General features: G+C 50.0%; 2 protein-coding genes across 3 annotated transcripts in view; both read right to left on the bottom strand.

Moving 5' to 3' along the window:
* LOC131213490 (homeobox protein Hmx-like) overlaps nt 1-6,671 on the bottom strand; it is a 24,090-nt gene extending 17,419 nt beyond the window's left edge. Inside the window, exons 1-2 of the mRNA XM_058207536.1 lie at nt 6,537-6,671; nt 5,623-6,338 (exon numbers count right to left, since the gene is read on the bottom strand). Coding sequence (XP_058063519.1) covers nt 5,623-6,338; nt 6,537-6,671 — 851 coding nt within the window. The remainder of the gene's footprint in view (nt 1-5,622; nt 6,339-6,536) is intronic.
* A 15,987-nt stretch (nt 6,672-22,658) lies between these two features.
* LOC131213230 (rab11 family-interacting protein 1) lies at nt 22,659-26,974 on the bottom strand. Of its 2 annotated transcripts, none has more exons than XM_058207226.1 (4): nt 26,498-26,974; nt 25,338-25,482; nt 23,673-25,235; nt 22,659-23,595 (listed from the first exon to the last, which is right to left on the bottom strand). In XM_058207226.1, exons 1-4 carry the CDS (start codon nt 26,526-26,528, stop codon nt 23,589-23,591), a joined length of 1,746 nt encoding a protein of 581 aa, XP_058063209.1. In that variant the 5' UTR covers nt 26,529-26,974; the 3' UTR covers nt 22,659-23,588. The 2 variants fall into 2 exon arrangements, with proteins under 2 accessions (XP_058063209.1, XP_058063210.1); XM_058207227.1 differs by having other exon boundaries at nt 23,688-25,235.
* Nucleotides 26,975-27,912: the final 938 nt, after the last annotated feature.

Genomic DNA, 27,912 nt, shown 5'->3' with positions numbered 1-27,912 from the left:
CGGTGCCGTTGCACCAAAAATGAACATATCCTTGAAAGAAGCGCGAGACCGAGTGAAGGAAGGAGAGAGAGAGAGAGGGTGAGTGGGAGGAAGCGGTGGAAGTTTGCTACCCAGGAGAGCGGAGCATAGGCATAAGAAAAGGCGCATCATGCGAAGCGCAATCCGAAGAACCCAGCCAAAGGCCCAGCCCGGCACTAGACAAAACCCAGCTGTGCACCGGATCCTTGGGCCGGAGGGTGACAGAGTGGGAGGGGGTGGTAAAAAACCACTGTGCGGTTGTTGCTGTTTGTTGTCGTAAACTTATCGCTTGTTTCGCATTCGCCAATTTGTAGAAGAAATCCGAAGCCGGAGAGAGGAGCTGCGGCGCGCGAATGACGGACGGACGGATGGGCAGGACCCCCTCCCCCCGGCAAGGAACAATGGCCTCGAGAGGAATAGCCCGAGTGGAGGAGGGGGGGTTGTGGGCGGCAGGATGGCCGCCGCCGTTTAGGACTCATTTGCGACTCGCGAGGAAATTAAACGACGAGAGCTCAACACGACGACAACTGCTCAGCATTAGGGGTAGGTGGGGGGGGTTAGGGAGGGAGAACCACGTGTACTGCTCGCTTGCTGCCCGCCGCCTCCTCACACACCACCCCTCTTACGTCCTTTGTTCCGCGTCGTCTGGCTGCGCGCTGTTCAATTATTGTTAGGCCGAGGAGTTGAGTTTAACAAATGGCCGGACACCGGAAATGAGAGTGTAGAGGAGCGGAGCACGAGTAATAGTAGTAGTAGTAGGCCATCCCCCCTCCGCGTGCACCACACCATCCAAGCACGAATATCATACTGTGTGCCGCCAATTAATTAACTTCTCTGTCGTCGGGAGCCTTTTTTTAGGGGATTGCTCCGTTTATAAAATCTGCAAATCTGACTGAGACAGAGCCGGGCGCCGGAGAAGGAATCGAACCCCTTGACTGCGGCGCTCGAGGGCGCAGGACGCACACGCTGCCATCTGGGCCACCGACCGGCTGGCCACGGGGCACCGCTAAACGGCCGTTTAAAAGCGAGCAGCAAGAGACGAGATGACGATTGAAAACAATAACAACAATCACAAGCTACAGGGGTGTGGTGGACGGTACAGCAGGACGGTAAAAGATCCTGTCAACACACAGCACATCGGGGGCACAGGCAGGAGAGACAACGTGCGCAGCGCGAGCAAATGGCAAATTGGAGAGTGTGGCGTGGATCGGGGCGAAGCAGCAGGCACGGTGGGCGCTAATTGCCGTACCATCCGATAGAAATAATAGATAGCCCTTAGAAAAAGTGCTGCATTGTTTCGCTGCTTCCAATTGGTGTAGATCATATCTCGAACGGGCAATCGCCGGGCAACAGATGGGCGTTTTGGAGATCGCGGACGGTTGCTGAGCGGAGCTAGCTGAACGGATGGGCTCGGAAAAGTCTCGAGCCCTAGCACATAAATAGCACTAGTCACTGCGATGTTTTCACTGTTAGTACTAAGCTTCGAAAGAAAGATGTTAAAATTTCAAGATTCTCCTGTACTCATAAGTTTGTGAGATCAAAAGCAATGTCGTATAAGGCTGGGGAAAAAATATTCCAATCCTTTTTTGGGTACAATTCAAAATTGTATTTAAGATATTTCGGTGGTCCGATTTACGTGAAATATATGGCCGCATTTTTTTGGAAAATTTTGTTGCCTTTTTAATGAATAGCTTCAAAATGCCTCTCTTGTAGAAGTCTTGGTCGTTATTGTCGAAAAACTCGAGCAATATTTTTTCACCAACCTTGCTTGATCTCAATTTCTTATTACTCAGAATGTTGTGCAATACGCGAAAATGCGTTTGGTGAAAGATCCGAACTATAAGTTTGATGCATAGTCACTATAGACGTGTGTGACACTTCGTTGTCCTGATGGAACACAACACCTCCTCTGTTAGCCAGTTCTGACCGTTTCTGGTCAATCGCTAGAGCTTCGAACGGTGCAGTTGTTGACAGTAGAGATCTGAATTTAGTGTTTGGTCACACGGAGGCCACTCGTAATAAACGATTCCTTTCAAGTCCCACCATATTCCCAAAAGAACCTTCCTTGCCATTAGTCCTGGTTTGGTCTGCGTTTGAGTTGCTTCATCAAGTTATGGCCATGATCTTTTTAGCACAACATTGTCGTATGTATCCCTTTTCTCATCCCCAGTACACATTCGTTTAAGAAATGGTCGATTTCATTCCATTTGGCCAAAACTTCTCTTTCGATTCGAAATTCGATCCATCACATTTTTTTTGTGTGTTAATTAGTGTGGCAGCCAAACATTGAGTTTTTTTGTGAAGCCAGCATTGCAGCAAATGGCTTTGAGCTGTTCGATGATTGATCTTTAGCTCCTGGTCTGATGCTCTGATTACTAACATACCGATAAACTTTGATTACTTCTGTGATGTTATCAACATTTTCACCGACGAGTCAGCCTGGGCGAGGTGCATCTTTAGCATCAAAAATAACTGAACCGAGTCGACGAAACCAAAATTTCACGTAGCTAGCTGTTAGAGTATCGGCACCATAAACACCATGCACAATTTCAGCGCCCTAACTTGAATTTTTGCCTTAATCAAAGAAAAAATTGTAAAATGTACCGAATTTTCTCTTTGTTGACTTCCATTGTCAACAACTTGTAACTCACAAACGAATGGAATAAACAAACAATAGTGAAAGCATTTCTTACGTTTAAAGTATCAGCTCTTTTTCCCCAACCTTATAGATTTTGTTTCATCACAAGACTTCAATTTGCTGCCCCGGCCAGCGTAATTCAACCTGATTTGGCTCCCAGTGACTGCTGATTCAAAAAAGGAAACTCATCGATAAGAAATTTCGCTCGATCGAAGAGGTTATCGCTGAAGCTGAGCCCTACTGCAAGCCGGAAGGTATCAGATCGTTCTACAAAAGTGGTCTTTAAATGTCACGAGCGACACTCCGGGAATGATTGTGTTGACTTACGATCACTAAAACCAGCTTTTAGCACAAAAAGGACGCGCTTTCTTCCGTCGGGGCTCGGGAATTTTCAGCCCACCATGTGTTACTTTTAGCACTGAAACGCCACCGAATGACAGCTGGCCACGAATGTAAACAAATGCCAAATGTAAACAAAGCTGTCCATGAATGTAAACAAATCTTCTCTCTCCAACGTGCTGAGGTAACTCGAACTAAGGCACATTCGGTGCTGTTCTGTCCTACTCTAATGCGTTCCGTTGAAGCCCGGACTCCAAGGAACAGGCCTGGAAAAGTTCCTATTCTGGACAGCGTAGCCATCCGACCAAATGGGTTTGTGGTCAGTGTAGAAGTGCGCCCCACCGGAGGGAATCCCCATCCCTAATCCCGAATGCCACTCATTAATAAAGGGGGGGAGTGTTGCATAATTCATCAGCCCAAAAGTATCAACTTCCCCGAAAAAAAAACGCGGCAAAACCCAAAAAAACAAACACACGGAGCAATCGGAGCAACGGGTGGCAACACGGTTTAAAGGGGCTCGAAAAGCAGGATCGGCAGGGGAAGATGGGTAGCGGGCGACGATCGCAACGTAGTGGTCGACGGCCGGGGAATTTTTGGTCTAATGAAGCTCCCTGATTACCACAAATTGATTAACACACAAACAAATTGACAACGATCACTGGCGTGTGCGCGCCGGCGCGCAGGACGAAGCCCCCGGGGTCGACGCGGTGGAACGGGGAAGAGGGGGTTGGGGGGGGAATACGGCATTATAATTGGTTGTGGCCGGGTAGAATTTAATTTCCCCGTTTCTCTATCGCCGCCTTCGCCAGGACCTAGGGTTCCCCCTTGTTTAAGCCCTCCACCCTAACGGGGGAAAGGGATTAAAGAGGGGAACACGAGTGCGGGGGGGAGCGTGCTATCCTTGTACGCGTGCGCGCCGGAGGGGAGAGGCCGGTGGCGGTGGTGAGACGTGATGGCACATAATTTGAGGTTTGCTTAAGGTAATGTCTCTCGCCTGAAGGACTGCCAGCCAGCGGGGATGTGGAATGGTGGTGATACGCGTTCGGGTCCCGAGGGGGGTGGGTTGCGGGCAGTGAACTGTTGAATGGATGAATGGATGGGTGAGTTCGGCTAATCTTTCATCTCCGTTTGTTTGTTGGTGGAGTTCCCAGAACGACCAAAATCCAACCCCCCCACCGTCCTGTGAAAGGGAAGTAAGAGAGGGGGGGTGTGGGTAGGGAGAGGCAGGGGTCGGTGCTACCGGAGCCTCACTTAATGTGATACATCTAATTTTCGCGAATTAATCTGTAACTAATTTGTGAAATGGAACGGTAACGAGCCTATCGCATGTCGGCTAATCGCTAATCGGTCCTCCGGCCCTCTGCTGATGAGTATCGCTGCACACACCAACACACGCACGACCACCAAGTCACCACTACACCACACACACACCCACAGGCTCCTCGGTCCTCGCTCGGTAGTTCGATTTTTTTGGACCTACGGGAGGCCTGGCACGAGTAGTGAGGTGCACTTCTTCGCAGCTGTTGGACCATTTTGCCGTTACTCGAGGCCCTAACCTTCAGCTCGGACTCAGAGCTCTGCCAGCCATCCACTAAAAAAGGGGAAACGAACTGCTCGACTCAACTAGCGTGACGTCACCGGAGCCGTTGTCTCAACGGAACCGCTCGACCCTGGCCCCGCGTCTAGCTTTCCAGTGGAAGCTTAAAAGAGTCTTCAGCCAAGTCTGGGTCTATCAAAGCTGATCTTCAAGCCGTTTGCGACTTGCTGTGGAACGCCCCCCCGGAGGTGTCTGGAATCCACGACGCTACGCTCCACATTTTGCGTACAGATCATGTCAGATTCAAAGCTCACCGAAGGTTCGCCCAGAAACGCCGACTGGTCCGTCGGGCTCGAGAGCAAAAACGGGCGTCCAGACCGGGACCGATCAGACTCGTGGTCTGGAGAGCTGGGCAGCTCCCTGACACCTCAAAAATACGGGATTCACGGCCCGGGGAGCCCGAGCACATTCGATCTGAATCCAAGAACTTGGATGAGCGGCTCCTTAGTCGGACCGCCACGGATCAGACGGAGCTACGGAATCCCTTAGTCAGAGTGACCATTGCGCTGGGGCTAAGAACTACTTCACGGCGCAATGGACCTCCCGGAGTCGAGACTGCAGAGCGAGACGCGCAGGTCACGACCAAGGCCACCTACCGCGGGCCGTGTTTCCAGCAGCCAGCTGTCACCGGGCGACGACGCCAATTACTCTCAATTACACACCGAGGACGCCGGGCTCACCCCGCGGAGGGAAAGGATCAGCAACCACACACACAAACACAGAGTCCCAGGTACCAGGTGCGACGACGACGGGCCGACCTTAGCCGGCGGCACACCGGGTGGTAGCTTAGCACCCCCCGGGCCCTCCTGGTCTGGGTCCGGATTTTCTGGATCTTCATTATCTGGGATTTGGTTTCGCGCACCAACACACACAAACACCGAGCCGTTAGATAGGTTCTCCGTTACGCGACGTCCCAGCGGAACTCTATGGAACTCTTGGGTCTGGAGGTCTGGAGTCTTGGGACCAGAGGTCCGGTGTTGGTCTGGAGTCTAGGAGTCGACTGCTGTGGGGAGTTGGGCGAACGACTTACCGGGACAGCATGGCGGCGTCCTGGGAGCTGGGCTGGGAGCCGTTCGTGCCGACGAACCCGGTCGCCGCACCGTTCGAGGCGGCTGCGGCGGCGGCGGCGGCCGCAGCGGCCGCGGCGGCTGCCGCCGCCGAGAGCGGCAGCGACGGCACCGGCGTGATCACGCCGGTGATCCCCTTCTTGACCGCCGGCTCCGCCCGGCTCAGGATGCTCGAGATGGAGAAGCTGGTGTAGCCCGGGTTGGTGGACGTCTTGCTCATCGCCGTCGTTGAGGGCGGCGGAGCCGCCGGCTGGACCGGCGGCGGCTGGATCACCGCCACCACCGCGGGCGGCTGCTGCTGCTGCTGCTGGTGCGGCTGATGGTGTTGATTGATATGCATGGTATGGGGATGGTGTGGCGGGTGTTGGTGGTGGTGGTGGTGAGAGAGCTGATGCTGCTGCTGTTGCTGCTGCTGCTGTTGCTGCTGCTGCTGGTGATGGTGGTGGTGGTGGTGGTGATGTAGATGGTGCTGCAGGTGCTGCGTGTCCGGCGGCGTTTTCGGAGGACTCAGCCGCGACTCGGGGCTGTGGTTGAAGCTGTTGTTGTTGTTGTTGTTGTTGATGGTGCCTGCCGCAGCCGCTGCCGCCGCCGCAGCCGCCGCGGCCACTGCCGCTGCCGCCGCCGTCGACTGCTGGTGGTGGAGGGCGGCGGCGGCCGCAGCCGCCACCATCGCCGAGTGGTGCTGCTGCAGAGCTTGGCCGGCCCCGGCCGGTGAACCCAACTGCTGCTGCGTGGGTGAGGTCTGCTGCTGCGGTTGCTTTAATTGCAGAGCCGGGTGTTGTTGAGGTTGCGAGTACGGCGCCGGCGGCAGCGGCTGGTGGCGGTGGTGGTGTTGAGTGTCGGACGACGACGAGCAGCGCTGCTCGTCGTCGCTGACGCCGGCCGCCAGCGGGCTGCCGGCGCCCAGCCCGGGACTGTCCGCGGGCGCTGGCCGCGGACTCGGCTCCGGGCTGGACACCACGCTCACGTCAATGTCCGCCTCCGGCGAGGACACGTTCGCTTCCAGGTTCATCTGGTACACGGGCTTCTATCGCTACCACTACTACTATTACTACTACTGCTGCTGCTCGAACCGGAGCCCGGCGTCCGGATTGCCTGCCACTTGGTTTCTGGACCTGCCTGGACCGCACACCAACACGCACGCACACATACACTACACTAGGCACACGGACCGGGGACACCGGCACACGGCGACGTCGTCTCAGGACGTCCGCAGGGGCTGCCGCTGGTCCACGAGTCGCGTTGAATGTTTGGCCCGCACTGACAGCCTGCAGCAGTGTTGGTTGATGCGGTTCTCGACTGTTGGGAGCGGTGCTGGCTGGAACCTCACTCTTCACCCCCGCAGGCTTCACTTCACCGGACACACAACACACACGGACACGGAATCACATGCGAACGCGAACTTTGCGAAGTGTTGCGCGTGTTGCCTACCTTGCAGGCGCGCCTGAATTTAATTTGTCAGCGATGGAGCCGACCAACCGACCGCGGACCGCGAAGAGACAGTGGGACTGGGGGTGGGAGAGAGCGCGCGGGCGAACGTGTTGCTTCCGGTGTGGAGGGCCACACGTGCGCGCCCGTTGACGCACCGTGAGTTGCGTGTGAGTGCGGCTCTGGATGGGCCCGACGACGCCCGACTGCTGCGCTCTGTGCCTGAGACTGTTGACTCCCTGACGGCGTGCGAGCGATAAACCCGGCCACGGTGCCAAACAAAATTAACAACCCCTCCGACGGTCGCCTCGCTGTGGATTTGCGCGCCGACGTGCCGATCCTTCGTCCTTGCGCTCGCTCGCTCGCTCGAGTCACCGCGACGATTGGCTGCCGACCACTTGGCACACCTATTCTGTTCTCTCTCTCTCTCTCTCACTCTCTCTCTCTCTCTCTCTGTCTTTCTCTCTCTCTCTCTCGCTCAGTCCTAGTTCTCGGTCCTCGGTTGGAATGGTAGCCCTGAAAGGGGCGTGCCAGGATTAGAGTGTCTATCGCGGCCCTTTCGGCGGTAGCTCGGCAGCCAATCGGGGTCCGGGTCCGGCGGGCCGCCAGGACGACGCTCCTGTTGCCGGTGTGCTCTCTCGCTCTATCGGGTGTTCTCGCACGCTCTCTCGCTATGTCCTTCGTCCTGTGCGACTTGGGGGGTGGCCCGCCCATAGGCCGGCGAGGACCGAGGGCCGCCGCAAACATCAAAAACAAATTTAAAGAACATCATCTGCGTCAATTAATCCACGGCGAGCCGATCGGGGTGCTCCAGAGCACTGAGCTGTGAAGATGCCCCAGAGCTGCTGTGGACTAACAGCAGACACTGGCCGATCGATTTGGATACATCGATTTGAAGCGTTGGAAGTTACCGCCAACCACAGAGCGACCGGAGAGAGACCAGAGAAGAGTTGGTAGAGTTGCGGGACTTCTTGGGCGATTCTTCGCTGGGGCGGCACACGAACTCTGGAGGTTCTGGCCACAAAGACATCCTCCAGAAAGCGCTACAAATACAGTGCCGATCTACATACTGGGCTGATGAACCCGCCGATGCCGATACATATGGTTCCGGGAGGACGGCTGGAGGACCGGTCATGGTGGTGCAGAGGCCGATATAAATTGTGTGTATTGCGGATTTAGTGGTGTACCGTTTAGCGTACCCCCAGCCAGCCGATGGCCTATGGCGGACCAAGAAGTCCAAGAACGCACAAACGCTGGAGCTGGAGACCAGGGGTTAGACCGGGTCGTAAGTGGGTGGTTGGAGGGGGGTTCGATCGATTCTCTGCAACCTCTGCGAGCTGCGAGCTGTGTAGTAGTCGGCCTAGCTACAGCTATCGCCGCCATCGCCCGAGAGAGCCTGCGGACAACACCATTAGTCGGCTGGTGGTGGGGATGAGCGGGAGGGGGGCTGAGGCAGCTGTTAGTGTAGTGCCGTTGGGATGCCGCCCAACCCACCCGCTAGGCAACCCCAACTTCGCACGGCGCTGGCGCCTGAAACTCCCTGGTCCTGGTCCAGGATAATGGTGGTGATGGAACCACCATTCCGGTGGGGAGGGAGTACAGGGGTGTGGATGGGTGCCATGTGGGGAAGTCCGCGACGTGTTTGTGTGTGGGCACGTTCGCTTTTAATGGCCTTTAATGGCGACGCGCGAACCGAGAACCGATTTTGGGCCGGAGAAGTTGGGCTAAATTTAATTAAGTGGTTTCCGTGGGTTTCCGGTTATACCTCTCCTCAGTGTGTGTGAAGGGGGTGGATGGCAGGTTTCGTGAGCGCCGGAACCGGAGATCGTGAGTAATTAGCGCAATTCAGTGCCCCTGGCCCATTCCCTGGTCCGGTGGGTGAACCACAATGGTTAGCCACAGGAATTCTGTAACTCTCTGTAGGAATTCCCCAGGAGTTTTCCGGGACTTACGCAGGAACCGTCCTGCGCTCGGGACACGGAAGCTCTCGGGGAGATAATCGTGGCGTTGTGGTGGGATCGGCCGAGGGTGGTCCACTATGAGCCGCGGCAGAGTTCGGGAGTTCCTAAATGGTGCTGGAGCAGTCGGCTAATGCTCGCTGTGACCGCTGGCAGCCGACCAGCTGCAGGAAACGGCGGACTTCCGTGGTCGGCTGGTCAAAATATTTGCATTCATACACGCTTATGTGGCTTATGGAAGTCTTAGCCTTGCTTAGACCGAGGCCCCCAAGGGCCAAACAAACAAACAAAGCCGCACAAAAGGCTAAAGGCGCTGCGGGCAGGCGGCATCTTGTGTGCCGTCGGGCGAACAATGGCCGGGCCGACGGACACACGCGGACACGGGCGCGGAACAATGGCAACGGCAGCGCCTCGCAAGACGTCCGGGTGCTTTAGGTCTCCACAGGACGAGACGTGGAGGATAGGATCACCCGGATCACCGGATCATTAGCGTCCGCCATTGGGCGCTGTGTGTGTCAAAACTGTAATACGCGCATCATTGTGCCATTCACACACGGCACACGGCGCATTCACCTTTAGGGGCCCCGAAGATTTGCGTACCCCGGCGCAAGACGCGCTCTGCGTAGGCCGCCTCTCTGCGCACAAAAGCGCACACACAGAAGTACAAAGCCCCGCTCAAAGTGTAGGCCGCGATAATCTCGTGTAGGTGATATGTTTATGCTATTGCACGGAAGCATATCGCTTACCGGGTGCGTGCCCTCGCATTAGCGGCCCGGCGTACACAATGGCAAGCCTCTTCTACTGCAGCGGACCTTCAGCCGGGCCCGCCGTCAACAAGTCTTCGCCGTGCTGCCCTGGTACGGTGGTCTGGGAAATCCTTCGGGAGTTCCGAGCAACTTTCCGAGCAACTTTTCGCGGCCACTCAATAATGCATCAGTCGACGGGGCCACTGCTGCTACGGCCCTAACTCAACAGGCCCGGAAGCTTCCCCGAGGCGTGTGTGCCGATCGCGTTTCGAACGACGTGCAAGGATCCGGCTGCCAAGTGTCGACCGCGCACCGGATGTATCACCGCCCCGGGGGTGATGTCTAGGATCGGATCCGACGACCAACGGGACGACGGCGACTCTCGGTTGGCCACAGCGTCACGCTTGAAATCGATAAATAAACAAATAAATAAATAAAAAAATATAAAAGAAAAAAAGGAAAAAAAGAAATAAATGAAAAATGTAAGAATATAAAATGAATAAAAAAATTAATAAATAAATAAATTGTTCAATTATTCAACTAAACCAAAAATGAGCATAAGCAAACTAATAAAGAAATGTCATCAAACGAATAAACCCTAAAAATGGATTAATTAAACGAGAGCGCGAAAGCGTCGTTTAGCCTTCGGACGCCAGGACTCCGCGGTTCGGTTCGGCGCGTTCGGCGCGCTCAACCACCCACTCGCGGGGGGGATAGGCGTTGTTTCAGGCCACCCACGCCAGGGGCAGGAGCGCCGCCCTAGCCCGCCCGCGAAGCTATAAAAGCATGCATCTAAATTAACCTACGCCGCAGCGCAACCCGTAACGCGCGCGGGTCGTTACATAAAAATTTTACAACCTTTCGGGACACCGCAAATTAAACCGCAAACTTCCAACCTACCCGCCCGCCCACGGACACGCCACTGTGGCCAGGAAGTAAGGAAAATTTTGATTTTTTCGAACTTGCGTGTGATTCCGATTCCGGAACAAATGTTTTCGTTTCTAAGTTGACTGCCACGTACATCTGTGTCCATTTATACGTATAGATAATTAATCAAAGTTTGCGATTGCGAGTCCGTACGCGTAAACAGTTCAAAGTGAATTCTTCGAATTTAGCAACGCAATTCCATTTTGTGTGCAGAATGAAGCTTCTGATGCCAGGGCGGTTGAAAATGTTGCAGCAGGCCTGCGGTGAGCATGCTCAATCAAAAACAAAACTTTATAGGTGATTCAAAATGTTCAAAGACCATCAACATCAACCGATAAAAGGTATCATTCGAAATTAACAGACTAATAGAAGTCCTAATCAATAGATGCAATAATTCTATCCACCCAGCAATTTAGAATTTACTAGATGTAGGATTTGTTAGTTATCGATTATAAGTAGGATAAAATGACTAACTGCCACGTGGCATAACATATAAATTAAATTGATTTAAATCGAAACATTTTCATTTCAATCACTTTGATATCCTTGACTTATTAAAATCTACATTAATCTACAATCCCAACACAACACAACTTTGTGGAATATCTCTGTACTCTTATGTAATCAAGCATTTATATCTAAAAAAGTTGCAATTTAAGAAAAGAAATCTAGAACGTCAATAAAAGCAGAGAATTGGTGCTCCTAAATCGATGATTGACAGTCCGAGAGCATATCGAAAGGATCAGTGGAATCCAACCGTGCTGTGGGAGTGCTTTTAAAGTGATTAAGTAAACTTAGCAGAATAAATGAAGAATATTTTAAAGGCAAATTTTCGTTATTTTCTGGCCACAGTAGTATGTGAGCTTTCGCCATGAGGTCGTGGGTGTTATGAATTTGAAAACGCGGTAGCAGCGTGGCGTATGCGCGCCGCAAAACGGGCGATGGGATGTTGTGATGCTGCTCCTTTTCAACCTCCCTCCCTTCCCCTTCCTTCCCAGCACACCACGACAGACGAAAAGAAATGGGCTAAGGAGGAGCCAAGCTTCACTTGGCGCGCTTGACTTGGGCGCTTACTTAATAGAAGCCACTTAACGCTGAAGAAGACTCCCAAAAGCACGGAGGGGGGGGGGTGTGGGTGAAAAGGTTACCAGAAGGGTGGCGGTAGATAATGCTGATAAACTTGTACTGTGTATGAGTGTGTGCGCCAGAGCTGGGAGCCGTTTGGAACCCTCGTCGTACGCCCGCCAAAGCTTCTTGTTCCAGCATCGGAAGGCAGAACCAGGCTATGATGGGGGTGGGGTGGGGTGGGGAGGGTTGTAGCATCACGTCGCACGTCACACATTGTTGGAGGGACTAAAGTTGGGCTCCGGGAACTTGGGTGCCCCCGGGGGGGAGCCCGGGTTACGAACTCTCGGAGTCTCAGCTGCTGACGGATGATGGCGCGCGCGCTGCGACTACGACATTGACAGGACACGCCGAAGGACGACCCGGAAACGAACGCCCTTCTCACTCGCATGCTCGCTCACTCGCTCGCTCTCTTTGCCAATAAAGGTAGAGGAGACCCGCGTGAAAACTTTTCGGATGCCTCGGAAAACCTCGCCACTGGCGCTGAAAAAGAAGGAACCTAACTCAACGCCCTCTCATTAGGGCGAGAGATGAAGGAAAAAGGAACCCGACCCCACCCCCTCCCCACCACATGAGTGGCGCAATGTGCGTGTGTGTGCGAAGGGATAAATTTCAGCAAAATGGTTGTCCCTTAATTAAATTTTCCATCCGCTCGCAAATCGGAAGCCGTGGGTCGTGTAAAAGTGAACGGGTTGCCGCCGGTGGCCAAGTAGAAGGCGAACGGACGAACGGACGTCTCGAATCTCCAATTACACGCGCGTGCCATGTACGCGTCCTTGTGCGTATGTGTCGATGCTTTCATCGCACGCGCGACTTCCACTAATGAGCGGATCCCGACTCCAGAAAGTGTTTTTGTATCTTTCTTGCTCGCATCGCACACTGGGCTCGGCTGTCGATTAGCGGCTAACTTTGGCTGCCAAACACACCAGGCAGGCGGGTTCCCTTGTACCAGCGAGTGTACCGCCCCAAGAACGGGCAAACTGTGGCCGGAACGACTCTGAAACTCGCTGACAGTACGCGCGGACATTTGCAATTCTGCAAATTCTGACAGCGCTGTGAGGCTAGCTGTGACAGTGTGCGCCCTATAGACGGTGGTCTGTACCATGTCTGTAACAATGCCACGTTCGCTCTCGTTTCTAGTCAAATCTGCGCAAAAATCGCCGAAGGTGTTGGGGACTACCGGACGTTGGACTAGAACCAGGAATTCCTGGGCTGGATTCCGTAATTGCAAATAAACTTTCAGAAAAATTGATTCGGGGTACATGAGTTGAAAGTACCGCTGGCTGACAGGCAGACCCCGACAGAAACTTGAAATATCCCTTAATTTTGTAGTTCTCGGTTATTTCGCAACCCACAGTCTACCGTTGGCGTAGTCTACGCGATGGTCGCTGCCAAAACCCCGGCGACCACATGAGTGTGTTCCACCACCACCACTGGGAGCTACTTCGATGTTCCAGCAATTGCTCAGCGACCTAGTGATTCCTCTTGAAGAGGGCTCGGAAGTGAAGCGTCTGTGTGGATAACTTCTTCCAACGCGTGGGTTGAAATGAAGACAGAAGACTGGAATAGATTCCAGCACCAGTCCAAGCCACATAGAGTCTGCAGAAGAACTGTGGATGGCAGCTTTGACAATTCACGCTGGAGCGATCGAATCCAACAGCTGGCTCCTGGAACATCTAATGGAACGATATTTAGACATGAAGTAAATAGTGTAACATTAACTTCAGTTTAACCCCATTGATAGAGCCCAGTCGGTAGTCCGCTCGTCGTTGTCACTCCGTAAAATTCGTTCCACCCGTAAAAACACAACGTTACAGAAAGCAGAATTACAATTTAGGATAAAAACACGCACAGCTTTGTTAACTGTTGCGTTCGTACGCCTCGCTCTCTAAGGGTTCTTAAAATGCTTCGTTTGATTGAAACAACCGCAACGAAGTAGCGGAAAATGCAATTTTCCTCTGATCGCTCCACGATAAGTAAGCTTGCATGCAGATTGCATTTAATTCTCGATAAGAAATCTTCCCCGGCAAAGTCCTGTTCAGCGTAGCACTGTTGGGTAGCGTACAATTTAGCAAATTTAGCGTTTGCCATGGGTTCGATTCCCGATTCCCGCCACACACAATAACAAAAACACAGCCAGCCAAGAAATCCCTTCTCCCACACAACCAACAATCATTGCCTTTTTTTTGTCCCTTTTTTCCGTTGGGAGACTTTGCGGGCGGTACCTTTTGTAGTTTGCCGCGTGTTGTAGTGTTTCTCGCCACCGCGCCGCGCCGATGTTCTCTCTCTCTCTCTCCCGCGCGTTATCATGTCCTTCTGTGCGATCCTGGCGATAATTGCACTCGTTTATTCAGAGTGGGCTGCTTGTGGTGGAAAGTGGAATGAAAGGACCCAGGATAACCGGCGGACCCCGAGAGACCAACATTCTGTCTCACACTTTCCGTTTTTCGGTTCTCTTCTGTTCTTTTGCGGTATAGTGCAGAAAACAGTAAAGCGATTGGCTCTTCGATAAACGATCGCCGTTGAAAACGATATGGTTGTCATCTCTCTCGTTCTCCTCTTTCTCTCTCTGTCTCATTTATTGTTTGTTGTTTTTGTGTAATTGTTCCTCTAATACCGACCGCTTGTTTCTTTTTGTTACTTTGTTGCGTTTTGTTTTGTTTCACCTTTTGCTTTGGTTCTTTTCTTCTTCCTCTTCTTCTTTCCCCTTCTTCCTCTTCTTCTGCTGCTTTGAACTGCAATTTTCGTCCTCTCATCATTATGCGCCAAAGCCCGAAGTACGTTTTACCGCCATTCTTCGCTTGGCGGTGTGTTTAGATAACTTCCAAATGCGGCTCAACTAATCCGCGGCTACCGGGCTACGGGCCTCCCGCAGCGATACGCCGATTAGCAGAGGCCGTTGCCAGGACCTTCCGTTGCAGACTTGAGGGGCGCGGTAGAAGACCCTTCCACGACCTGCGTCCGATCGGTAGCGGGCCGCTCAGCGATCCGCTTCGTTGGTCCGGGCCGGGCCGGGCCGAAGTCATGCTGGGCCAGCCGGCCGGCGATCTCCGAGGGATTGCCGATTTAAGCAAAAACACACAATTAAATCAAATCTCATCCCAGCGGCTCCGGTGGGCTCTCTGGGCCTCTCTAACCTGCCTCGGTTAAGCCTAACTGCCGGGCGCGCGGGATGTTGCGATTGTTTTGCTTTGTTGCTGTTTTTTTTAATGATACCGCCGCCACCGTCGCTATTATTGCAACGAGAGTGCCCCGCGTAATTCATGTGATACCACCGCACGGTGAGAGGTAGCTCTGCAACAACACTTGGCTCTGCAACGGAACACGGACCCCCTTCAAACGTCGGCACCGCACCAACTAATCCAGCGGCAACAACGGCCCCCTTTTGGCGGACTGTGAGAAAGCCGTATAAGACGTGTGACGCGGCTGGCTTCCGGTGAGCCTAGCCCGAAAAGCCTGGTAACGCTAGCAACACTCTGGCCTTCGACTTCGGTTTGTGATAGTACATTTTATTGTTTGAACTTTTGCCCTACTTTCCAACCCGAAATATGTCCTGAGTAATTCTCAAAATGATTCTCAATTGACACTGGAGAACACCAACAAATCTCGTCCTAAGCCTCGCTGGCACGCAAAGACTATCGTTTGAAATTAACAAACTAAAAGAAGGCCCAATAAATAGATGCAATAATTCTATCCACGCTACAATACAACACCTAATTATCTGAAGTTTTTAAAGTTAACTAGTTGTAAGATATTTTTAGTTATTAGTTATTAGTTATAAGTATGATAAAATGACTCAATGCCACGTGGCATAACATGTAATTTATGTAGATGTTAATCGAAATATTTTCATTTCAATCATTTTGATACATTACAATTATTAAATAGCTGCAATCCCAATGTGGAATATCTCTGTATTCTTATGTAACCAAGCATTTATGTATAATAAAGATCCAAAAAATCTCCTGAGTTAGGTGTAAAAGAAAAGGCCAACCATTGTTTGCTGTATTTTGCGTGTGCTATGAATTGTTGTGGTTTTGTTTCTGAGTGAATTGTTTCTTTAAAAAATTATCAAAATTCCAGGACAAATAAATTCGCGCAGCTCATAGTAGAGTAGCCAACATTGCTCAATAAATCCGCTGAATGGAAACGCATGTAATACTCGTTGAATGACGTTGAGTGTTGTTGCGTTCTGATGACGTGAACGTTCCATTGTGCAAGAAATGCCAATCAGTATTGTAAAACAGAAATATATATTCAAAACGATTTCATTTAGATTGGGAATAGTGTGAAAGTTTCTCGTACAAATCAAAAGTTAGATCGTTGAATGAAGTCTCGTGGTTGAAACTCAGTTCTGTTCAAGATAACACAACAGGCAGCGGGCGTTTTGCACGGACATGTGGGAACATCGATCGATTAGCGATGAGCACGAAGAAGCACGCTGTTAAACCGGTTGGTGGAATCGCTTAAAGCACGCAATTCTGTAAGCGATCTCGGTGCCTGGACCTTGGAACTCCCGTGGACGAGGACGTGGGCTAGTTCCTTTCACGTTATCGACATCTCTTTACAACATGAGCGTGGTGCAGATTTATCAACCAGATTGCCTGAAAGAATCCCATGAAGTATCGAGCGCATCGACACGTTACGCTGTTTTCGCTTTTTGCAAACGAGTTCGTAAAATATGGCGAACTACCCCATGCCTCGTGGCGTAAAAATGAATCTTGCACCTGAATAACTGGAATTAGCAGATCTAAAATCAAACGAGAATTATCCATCCACACATCTGCTATTGCTTTCAAAGAATTTTATCGCTTGGGTACACGGTGTTACGTTTTGCTCTAGGGTTTTATCAAAAGTTTCAGACACCTGAAACACCTGAACCTTCAGATACACAAAATAAAACCTTGTGTAAACTGTGGAGCACCGCAGCGTGCATCGATTTAAGTTTCTCTTACGAATGCGGAGTTTTCATTCTAAATTAGCGGGAAACGTGTTCCACGAAGTGAGCAGTTGGTGCACCGGAAAAAAATTCCAGTCACACGTCGAAGAGGTCGTATTTGTTGACCACAGAGTTTTTCAGGAACAATTTTGATCACCGTTCGTTTTGTTGTGGTACTTCGACGTTGAATTTGTTTTCCCATTCCTTCACAAATCGGAATGTACCGAAAACCAAACTTTTGCAGTCGGAGAAGCAGAGAGCTGCAATAATAATGAATGAAGAATAAATAATTAATGGTTAGTTGAATTTCAAGTACCCCAGACGTTGCCATAGAGTACACCAAAAAGTATTGTACAGCGAACAGTTCTGCCCAGAGCCATTGTAGCCGGCATCAGTTGCCCGACCGACCATGTTCGGTCGACAGCGGTCCTTAGAGTAAGCACATAGCCCTTTACCTAACCCTTTTTATAGACTTATGAGGTATCGAGTGTGTGCTCCTCCTGGAGTACGCCAGGACCTCATAAAGGTATAAAAGCGAACCAAAATGTGAATAAAGCAATAGTAACGAAACAGAAACCAAACCTGTGTGTCATTCGTTCCTGGCCGGCGACATAGCCGCGCCAGGTAAAATATACATAAGGAAAGAACTTAGCCATTACATGGCGACCGTGACAGTGTGTTGGAGTAGGTAAAAAAAAACAAAATCGAAAGTGAACGAAAACGAAAGGAAACGAAACGAAGATGGAAGAATGCTACAGATACAGAAGATACAGAAGCGTTTACCTGTAAAGAACGAAGTGACTAGTGTGTGCAACATAGGAACAACACTGTGTGGTGATCTTAGTCTGTTTACCCGCAATGACACCTTCGGATCGGATAGAGTTTAAAGATGACAACAGAAACCGGCCCTAGTGGGCACAGCTCATTTGATATAGAAACGGCAACGGCCATAGTCAGTCCATATGATAGTTCGATCGAAAACTTGGAAGCTTTCTTAGATTCACTTAGCTTATTAGAAGACCTAGTACCAGAAAATCAAACGGCAACAGCTATTAAATTTATAAAGACAAAAGTAAAAGGCAAAGCAAGGATAGCTTTTCAAGATAACCCGGCCACCATTTCAGAAATTGCCCAAGCCATTAAAAATGAATGTAAGTCAAGTATGACACCAGAAATAATACAACTTAAATTAAGAACAATCAGAAACCAGGGAAATTTAGAAAAATTCTGGGATGAGGTAGAAACATTAACCCAGAATCTACGAACACTATACATGGAAGAAGATATACCTAAAAAAGTAGCCACTAAAATGGCTACAAAAGCAGGAATTACCACACTAATTAAAAATAGCACAGGAGAAGCAAAAACAATTTTGAGGGCAGCAGAGTTCAATACAGTGAAAGATGCAATTCAAAAACTATGCGAATTAGACGCAGAAAAGGCAGAAACCCAAGTTTTAGTTAGCAAAAGGGAGACAAATTACAATAGCTACCAGAGCGCAGTACCAGCCCAACAGTGTCAAAACTGTTGGCCTCCTCCACGACAAAACTATCAGTACCCACCACGACAAAACTATCAGCGTCCATTTAGACAACAGCAGAACTATTACCGCCCACCCCACCACAGTAATAATTACTGGCACAGATACGACCAGCGTCAATTCCACCATAATCAAGGTTTTCAAACCCCTAAGTTCGGAAACCAGCAGAGGGTCACACCTAGACAAAATAATACGAACGACAGCCCCTTACACAATGGAAAAGTGTTTTTAGCTCAGCAGGAGGCTGAATCATCTGCGAATTATCAACAACAAGACGTCGAAGAAGCGCATCGTAGCAACGAAGAAGAACACAAATATCACGAGGAAGAAGCCCGCCAGAGATTCGACAAAGAAGAAGCAAAACGCAAGGAAGACGAAGAATCGCAACGTCAACTACTCGAGATGGTCAAGGAACTATACAAGGAGAAGAACGAAGAACAGCAGGTATCAAACAATATTAACATATCGATGAAACACCGTAACAATGGTTCTGATAGCAGTACGAGTGAACCAAGAAATGACCATGACAACGAAGAAGACATAATGGACGACAATGATGAACAGTTAGAGTTGCAGCAAGTGTTTAAGCTGACCATTAATGCACAGCAACAAAACGAGGACCAGGAATCAGAGGAGCATCGAGCCTTCCAGAATAGTTACGATGACGAAAAAAGTGAGGCGAACCAGTTGCGTCGAAAAAGTACAACAGCATTACGAGAACGATCAGCCATACCGCCGACTCAAAAGAGTAGAAAAAGAAAGAAAAAGAAAAGAACAAGTAAGTCGGACACCTATTACGAGACTAACGACAGCCATGCAGATTTCGACAACTGGGATCGCTTCCGGAAAAATTTGGGCGCAGCAGCAGTGAAAAGGCATGCAGCGACCACTGATAGTGACAAATTGTTAGACGTGGATCAGGAAGCAGAACTGGCGGCAGAAACCACTATAGCAAAGAAGGTCGAAACCATTGAGATCATTAGCGAACAACGACAGGAATGCAAAGAGGCAACCGATGCCCTCACGACCGTGTATGCCATCGAGGAGAACGGTGACCCAAACCAGGAAGATGAAGCAGACGATCACCTAGACCGCCTCACATTGAGACCATCCGACGGGCGGTGGGTACCACCGGCAGCGTAACATCACTACCCATCGTTGCTTCATTACCACCCCGGAACAATAGAATCCATAGAACAAAGCACATCTCCATCTCATCTCCCCCACAGCAAGCAAATACTTAATACTGATAGTTAATAGTGAAATAATGCCATCTTAGCATCTTCTTCTTTCACTAATGTATTTTGTTCAAACTTAGTCATATACAAAGATCCTAAGATGACATTATTTTTCCATAGGGGGAAGGTGTAGCCGCCATCAGTTGCCCGACCGACCATGTTCGGTCGACAGCGGTCCTTAGAGTAAGCACATAGCCCTTTACCTAACCCTTTTTATAGACTTATGAGGTATCGAGTGTGTGCTCCTCCTGGAGTACGCCAGGACCTCATAAAGGTATAAAAGCGAACCAAAATGTGAATAAAGCAATAGTAACGAAACAGAAACCAAACCTGTGTGTCATTCGTTCCTGGCCGGCGACATAGCCGCGCCAGGTAAAATATACATAAGGAAAGAACCTAGCCATTACACCATCATTTTCCGACGTTCTGACAATAGTTACAGCACAGCTCTCAAGCTCTTCTGGATTATCCAGTTGCAGTTCAGCTAGTCGCAAGGCAAGGCAACACGGCGAATAGCGATGTTTGTGGCTGGCGCCACCATGCCCAATCCTAATTATCCTGGACGGTGTGGCAGGCAAATGGAATAAGGGACCGTAACGTAACGGACGGACGGAATGCGGCGCACCGTCAACACCTATACAGCGCCTGTACGCTGTACATGAAGGTTGTGAAAATTGCCGTCATTTTTTCGCTTCCAATAGCTGGGCTGCCCGTTTTGCAACTGCAACTGCAGCGTCTAATCCTATTATGCACTTTTCGGACCCTCTGAGCGCCCTTCGGAACAGGCCACAGGCCTAGCGGGCGCACGGGGCCGTCCGCGCTCTAATCCCGGACCGACTAATTGGGTTTTTGTTTTTCGGCGCTGCACAACGGAGACGTTCCGTTCCGCCGGCGTGCATGAGTGTAAAATATGGAACGCCGGGTCTCTAATCTAATCTCCATCCTTATCACCACACGGCTAGCTAATTGTATCTTGCTTCGGCCGGACCGGGTGTGCGGCCGTTGTTTGGCGGGGGCCCGTAAACCCCGTACTTAAATCCGGCGGCGGCCAGTTGGTTTTTTTTTGTTGACCAGTTCCGTTGCAGGATCCAGGGACCGTGGGGAAATTTTGACCATCACGCGGGAACCACTGTGCACCGGACGGTAATTGTAAAAAATTGCATACACAGACACCGCATACACAGGGACCGTTCCAGCAGCGTTCGACGGATTGGATCTTCGGAGGCACCAGGTTTTCCTTTTTTTTGCACGATCTCCTAGACTACTCTCGCCTCCGTCTGCTCTTTCCCCAGGCCCACTCACAGCCACGAGCTCGTCAAACGTAATTAAAACGAATGGGGTTGCGCGCGTGTTGATGGCCACCGCCACATCGTCAGCGCCGTGCCACATAATCCATTACTCATACCCCAAATGCGATGGCCTTATCAGAATAAAAAATGGTGCCAGGTATGCCTTTCAAAAATCACATCACATCATCATTGTACACACCATGGCCGGTACCGGTACGTAGCAGGGGCTTGTTCCGTAAAGGTTCCGGTCCCAAAGTTCCAGCGCATATGTTCCAATTGCTCCCGAGTGGCGCGCGCTCCGTAATCGGATCGATTGATTCTAAAAGATGCAATAAAATGATGATAAATACGCATTTCAAAACATTAGCATCAAAACGCCACTGGCTCAATGAGACTTGTCTTCCCCATGGCAGAATGTGTGTTATGGAAGGGAACGTTTTTGGCATTCGCGTCCCCTAATAAAGACTCACACGCGCGTCAATGCTCTTCGCGGAAAAGCTCTTTAATTGATTTTTCTTCAACACATCAGCAAAGCCGGCCTGGACGAGTGGTACGATGGATGGATAGCCCTTGATTTTTGGGCCGAGGTTTGGGCTTCTATTTGCGTTTCTTTCAGGCCCCAAACCGATGGGTTATAGACAGCGGATGTCGAGGCTCTTCCATTAGACCCGTGGCCGTGAATGATGAACCATCGACCAGGTACAACACCGCCTCGGTTGCTGATTGTACTCAGGTGGTCGGTCAGTAGCAGCAATCCTTCAAAACCCGCCTGAAACCCCAGCAAAAAAAGGGTCCACGGACAGAACAGAAAAAGCATCTTTCGCGCTACTGACGGCCTCCACTCTGATTAATCCTCGTTTGGGCCTGCGTTGGCAGCCCGATGATGTATGGTGCGCGTTCCGGTGCGGCCTCTAGGAACATGGAATATGGTTCCATTCTAGGCATTATTGCGGTGAGTCTTTTAGCACGGTTCTTTTGCTCTTAATACCCTGGGTCGGTTCGGTGACGTGTAGCAATGTGGCAGCGGTATACTTATCATGGGTCGCGCGTGGAAAAAGAGGAACGTTGTTTGCGCTGGTTGGTTGATGAAATTACAGGTGGTGCGCGCCAAAGCCGTAAAGTCACCCCAGGCACGCCCGCACGGCGCTACACGCTCCAGAATGCTGGTGGTGGGGACTGAAGGTGAACTGGACGGAAATAGATGGAATGTTATCGTTCCACCAGAGACCGGAAGCAAACGGGTAATGGGGTCCTCCGGAGTGTACCAAAAGTCGATGTACAAGTTGCCATCGTCCGATCTATAGAGGCTCAAGTAGGGTGTAGATTACGTTTCTTTGGGATAGCGGCCATGTTTTGTTCTATTTTGCTAATAAATAAATAATAAATTTTATAGAGGCGAAATACAAATGTCTTCTGTCTGTTTGAGAGAAGTTCAGGTGCAGAGTACGCTTTAGAAAATTGCTTTTATTTTTACTTTTTTTTAAGGCGGCAGAAGAAACGCATTTCAGTTCACGTTCGCCAATAGTACACAAAGTTGATTACCTGTCGTAGAACCGGGTTCTTTAGGTAGTCGCAGGCGCAGAGGGCGGTGCGGAGATCGCCGACGTCGCGCTCGAACCAACATTAGGTTCTGCTGAGCTTCAGATGCTGCACGAACAGACCGCATCCAGTAGCGCAGCATTTTGATGTTGAGTACGCCCCCTCACCGAACTATTGAACTGGCTTGTTCCTATTGTGATAAAAAAGCAGTAACTCTTCCACAAAACTTTCAGTTTTTATAGAAATTTTATATTACAATAAAAAGGCCACATTACAGTATGACGGTGTACATTTGTCACTCTCCCTTCCAAACACTATAACTTTTCGTATTTTCCTTCAAACGGTACATAAATATAGAAAGGAGAACACATTAAATCACCTCATATGCTTTCGTTTTCAGTTCGATAAAAATAATCCTTTATCCTAGTACAGTAAAAATAGTCATAGCAATAGTCATAGTGTTACAAAAATAGTAATAATATAATGATAATAAGAATAATGTTAACGCTGCACGGTTTTCTTCACGCTAGTGCACGGTTTTCTTCGTGTTCACGATTGTACGATGGAAAAACAAATAAAATAAATATTTCTGTGACCGTGAAGAAGTCCCACTGTAATAGGCATATGCAACAGACAAACAGCTAAAGCAAAAGGAAACACCCGATAAACAAACAACTAAAACCCTGGCGATGGAACGTGTTAACTTGCGGACACTCAAATCAGAAGGAACAACTGTGCCGCTTGCTCATGCGGATGGCTTGGCGATCGACGAAACCATAGAACATCCGACGTACTGGAGCATTGTGGGGGGTTTGGGAATATAACAGAACAAGAGCGATGCCGAGCGATGTAAGGGTGTAGGATAATCCGCACCTCGATCGGAACATTGGTGAGCAATTTCGGAAGATTCAGTTTCGGTTCCATCAACCTGTCGCCATGCTGCCGCCGCCGTGCTGCGGCGGGGTAAACGTTTGTTGGTCATAATTTTGCCATTATCGTACCCTGCGGATTTGCACAGACTTGCGGTTGATGACAGTATGTGTCTTCAGTAGTACGCGCACTGCTTAAAGTAATGAGTTCAAACCTCGGATTCGTTTCGTTTGCTCTTTCGACTTTTTGTGTGTAAATATCATGTAGCTGCACCGATCCACTGTCCACTATCTGCATCTGCCATTTTCGATCTCTTGGGGTTGAAACAAATCATCCACTGTGGCGAGAAAAGAAGTAAAAGCAAACGAGATGAGAATTGACGGATCACTGACGATGACGCTTATGTTAACCTACCAGCTGGAGTCGTACCTTTTGGTGGGGTTCGCCTTTTGGTAGGGGTTCTGCAGTATCTTCGGATGGCATTCCATCACCTTGAGCAGCAAACTATCAAGATAGTCCTCCAGCTCCTTCACCTTCTGCTTCTGGTAGTGCACCTCGTTCTCAAGATTGTGCGCGAGGCGCACCATATCGTCGCGCGACTTGCCGTCGTACTTGGCGAGCGTTTCGGGCGAAAGCTGAGAAGAACCCACAGCTTTCGAGATGCGTTGACCCAGCACAACTGCCCCATTCTCGTCTCCGATTACAATGCGTTGCTTCCGGTGCGCACCAGCGGCACCGACGGAAGCAGCGATTGGTGACAGATTTTCAGGTGTGTCGACCCGCGTGTGGGCGTGATCTTTTATGAAGTGCTTGAACTTGGCCGTGAAGCTCTCCTTCTCGAGTTTGACGCCTTCGAGCTTGCCCAGGACGGCGGGTGACGACAACGCCACCGCAACGGCCGCTTCATCGCCTCTCGACTTCCGAGAATTTTCCGAATTTGCTCGAGGTAATGGTTTTGGTAACGTTCCTCCGAACTTCGGTGAGTTAGGTGCCGAGTGTCCCTGGTCCTCACTTGGAGCGCCAGCAACCGGTTGCTCCTCTACGCTCTGTTCTGCCGCACCGCTGACTTTCTGTTCGTCCTGACCGGAGGCTGCAGTTAGCATCACTCGCGTACTTTCCCACGAGCGGCGTTTCAATGAGTCCGTACTGCCGATATCAAGATGTTTTCCGTACAACTTCTGCTCCCATTCGTCGAACTTCTCCTTTTTTAGCCCGTCTTGCCCCACCACTGCTGGCTTCTGCTGTTTCCATACATCGACGTCAGGCGTCAGCGAGCTAGAAGAGTTGGTCTTAGAGATGCCGGGCTCGACCGACGAAGAAACGGTACGCTGCACACCACCCGCTGCGGCTTCTGGTCTCCACTGGTGCACCGAACCGCTAGAGCTCTTGTGGGACAAATTGTCCAGCACAAACTCGTCCTCATCTTCACTGATCACTCCCGGATCAGCATCACCAAACGTTTGCTGTGAGCCCGCGCCCTTAATCGATCCCCCGCTTGATCTTCCGACGCCAGCGCCCGAATAAGAGCCATCCTCAGAGACCCCGTCCGTCCGCTCCTTGCCGCCCTTCCGTCCTATAGCAGGAATGTGCATCTTCGAACCAAGCGACTTGGCGAGCTTCTTCAGCCCCTTCCGCTTTTCGAGCGCGGCGATGCTCACCAGCGAGCCACCAACGCTTGACGCCAAATTGCTGATAGAGCTTTTGCTGGCAACCTTTTTGCTTAGATCGGTCAGCGAGCCAGCCTTTACCGTGAACGAGATGCGTACTTCAAGCTCACCCCGTTCTTTCTCCTTCTTGCGCTCCCGATCCTTCCCCTTGCTCTCCAGCTTATACCAACGCGAACGCGGCGTCAGATCATAAATGTCCATAACATTCAGTGGCAGCACCACCCGACCGAGAAATTCGTCCATGCCAACGCTATTGTGGTGTAGAGCTGTCAGTACCAACTGCGCTTGATTGCCCTGGGACGGTATTTGTCTATTTGGGGGAGGTTGAAAGAATTTGCGCGGTCGTGCCGGTTTAAATGATGACAGTGGTTCAGCAGACTGGTAGGCGCGCACTGGTGCGTTGCATACTCACAGTTCACATTCTTCGTTCCAGGTCACTGACTCTGATGCCTTCTCCTGGATCGATGTTTGAAACTTCTCCTTGCCGAGTGCAATGACGACAAAGCAGTTGTTGGTACCTTGCTTTCCTTTGATCAGCAGTCCTCGGGCGCGCTGAACTGTAATATTGGAAAATATATGAATCACGTCCACATTCCATTGTCAGGACAACAGCAGCACAAGCACCAAGCTTCGCATCGTTCAGAAATCACTCAACGATGCGCAATACAGAAGGACAGAAAATGGGTTACCGTGTAAACCTAAACATTGCGCGGCCGCTGCTTGTCTCAAACCAGGAATCCAAGTAATAAATTCCACCCCCGGAGGTCGGTCAATTTTGTCTACATAAAAGTTTATCCAACTTCGATCAAAACGTGGCAAAAAAATGTGCTGTTTAAAGCCACTTGTGTCTTTAGGCATCATTCATTCGTATCTATTTCATTTCGGTGGGCTAGTTTTGGAAGTGAAATGTGTTGCCCACACATTAATCGACCCGATAGTGAACATGGCATGCAAGGTATTCCTCCCCTTGGTGATACCCAGGAAATTCCTCTTCGCAACAAACGGGGCGTTCATTCACCCACATTCCGAAGCGGTGCTTTTAACTGCCTCTTTAGTGGCACGATCCGTCCATCACAATGCGATAAGGTATTCGCTCTACTTTTGGCTAAAGTCAGATGCCTCCTACAATGTAACAATTGGCTGGACAAAGTCCAGACGATACACAATATCGTTTGGTCATTTTGCGGAGCTTAATTTTGTGTATTGACTTGACGATAACAGCTATCGCCATACAGTTGAGTACGTGATGGCGAAAGCAGTGGTTTACGTTCCCTGGTATGACTTTTACAAACTACGGGGCATTGATTAGGTATGGATTAGGGCTTTATGCGGCCAAGTGACGATGGCGATAGTAGGCAACTGACTTCACTATTACTATGCACTGCGGAAGAAAGGTTCCGATTGGGTGACTGTGTAAGGGGAAGCGGGGTTAGGTGAGGGTGGCTCAACAGATTGTTGCATGCGTATCACCGTCGTATTCGCGAACGGGTGACTCACAGTTCGCAGGGATATAACATAGTTGCAAGAGGAGCCCTTCGAAGTCTTCGAATAATTTAGCAATGGTCTACCTACCTGTCACCTGAATGTGCGTCGGACTCCACATTTTGTATTTTTTTTGCAGTGTTGGCGGTTTGGTGTGTGAATGCAAGTTCCCTGCCGATCAGGAACGAGGTTGATGATGAAATGCGCCTACCGTTTCCTTTTCGTTCTCACGTTTTAAAAAAGCCGAACACTTAGCCAGAGAACGAAACACGTAGCCAAAGCCTTTATTAAAGACTCATCGAACTAACAGCTGTGGTCAGCAATCAGTGAAGCGCCACAGCAGAAGATTCTAACTGTAACTTCTTCGAAGAGCCTACTTTTCCAAAAACAAGCCTAATGCGAAAGAATGTATGAATCGGCACAGTGTTTAACTGCAGCTCTGCTTCCAAACCGCCATTGCCATTCGAAGACTGACTCGGCTGTGGACTAAAGAACTAAAAGCGCGAGTCGTCGCAAACGAACACAGAAATGCAAAACACTTTGGCACAGCGAACGACTTCACAGTATGTAGCACATCGTAGGTTTGTTTGCTAGCACCAATCCACGACACCACTATGGAGCAACATTGCAATGAATGTGGTCCATGGAATGAATACGCACCAACCAGTCAGTTAATAGTTTATAGTGCATCGTTCACGGATTTACCAATATCCATGTTAGGTTCTCTGTGTGCATTGTCAACCATTTCAACACAATCACGGTTCTCTCTCTCTCTCTCTCTTTTATAGCATGCCAAACAAACATTCGAAGTTTCGTCGATGTTTTTGAGAGATGAATGAAGTTCCGAGATTAAAATCTTTCAAGTATCAATCTAATTATTTCAACGAATCAGCGCGGAAAAGGTAAGTCGATAATTCGGATCGTTTGGTCTGATGTGACATCGATCACCAACCCATCTTTCTGTACGCTGGAACACTGATGCTCGATTTTATGCCAAGTCGTCGACGGATGCTCTACTCGCCCGATGAACACCCGGAGCTGTCCGGCTGACCGGCGAAATAAGGCCAAGCAGGATGAACGCAAACAATCGCCTGCCCCACGGCGAGAAACAAAAATACGCATGAACACGATGAACCGGTACAGTTTTCGTCGACTATTTGCGTTGCAAAAATTCATATTTCTCATAGTTTTTCGAGTTTTACGCAAACATGACAAAGCGCTGGCAAAAGTTCTAAGCACCGAAATAAGTATCTGTCACTGAAGGAAAATTAAACGTAACGGTAAATAATTTCTAAACGGCTGCTATTGCTCTTTATTCAAAATACTGCATCATGGGTCAAATTCTACATGAAAATAACGTTCTCCTAAGACCTATGGAGAAACTTTCAACGACATCCGCTGTGGAAGAGCGAATCAGAGAATTGTTGGATAACAGAATCATTCAATATTCGATTAGCCCGTACTCGCCGCCAGTTTGTTTCCGAAACGGTTGATGCGGCACGTTT

This window comes from Anopheles bellator, chromosome X, assembly GCF_943735745.2.
Source record: "Anopheles bellator chromosome X, idAnoBellAS_SP24_06.2, whole genome shotgun sequence".
Classification (NCBI taxonomy): domain Eukaryota; kingdom Metazoa; phylum Arthropoda; class Insecta; order Diptera; family Culicidae; genus Anopheles; species Anopheles bellator.
Note: the sequence above shows the minus strand (reverse complement) of the source record. Positions and strands in the feature narration are given on the sequence as shown.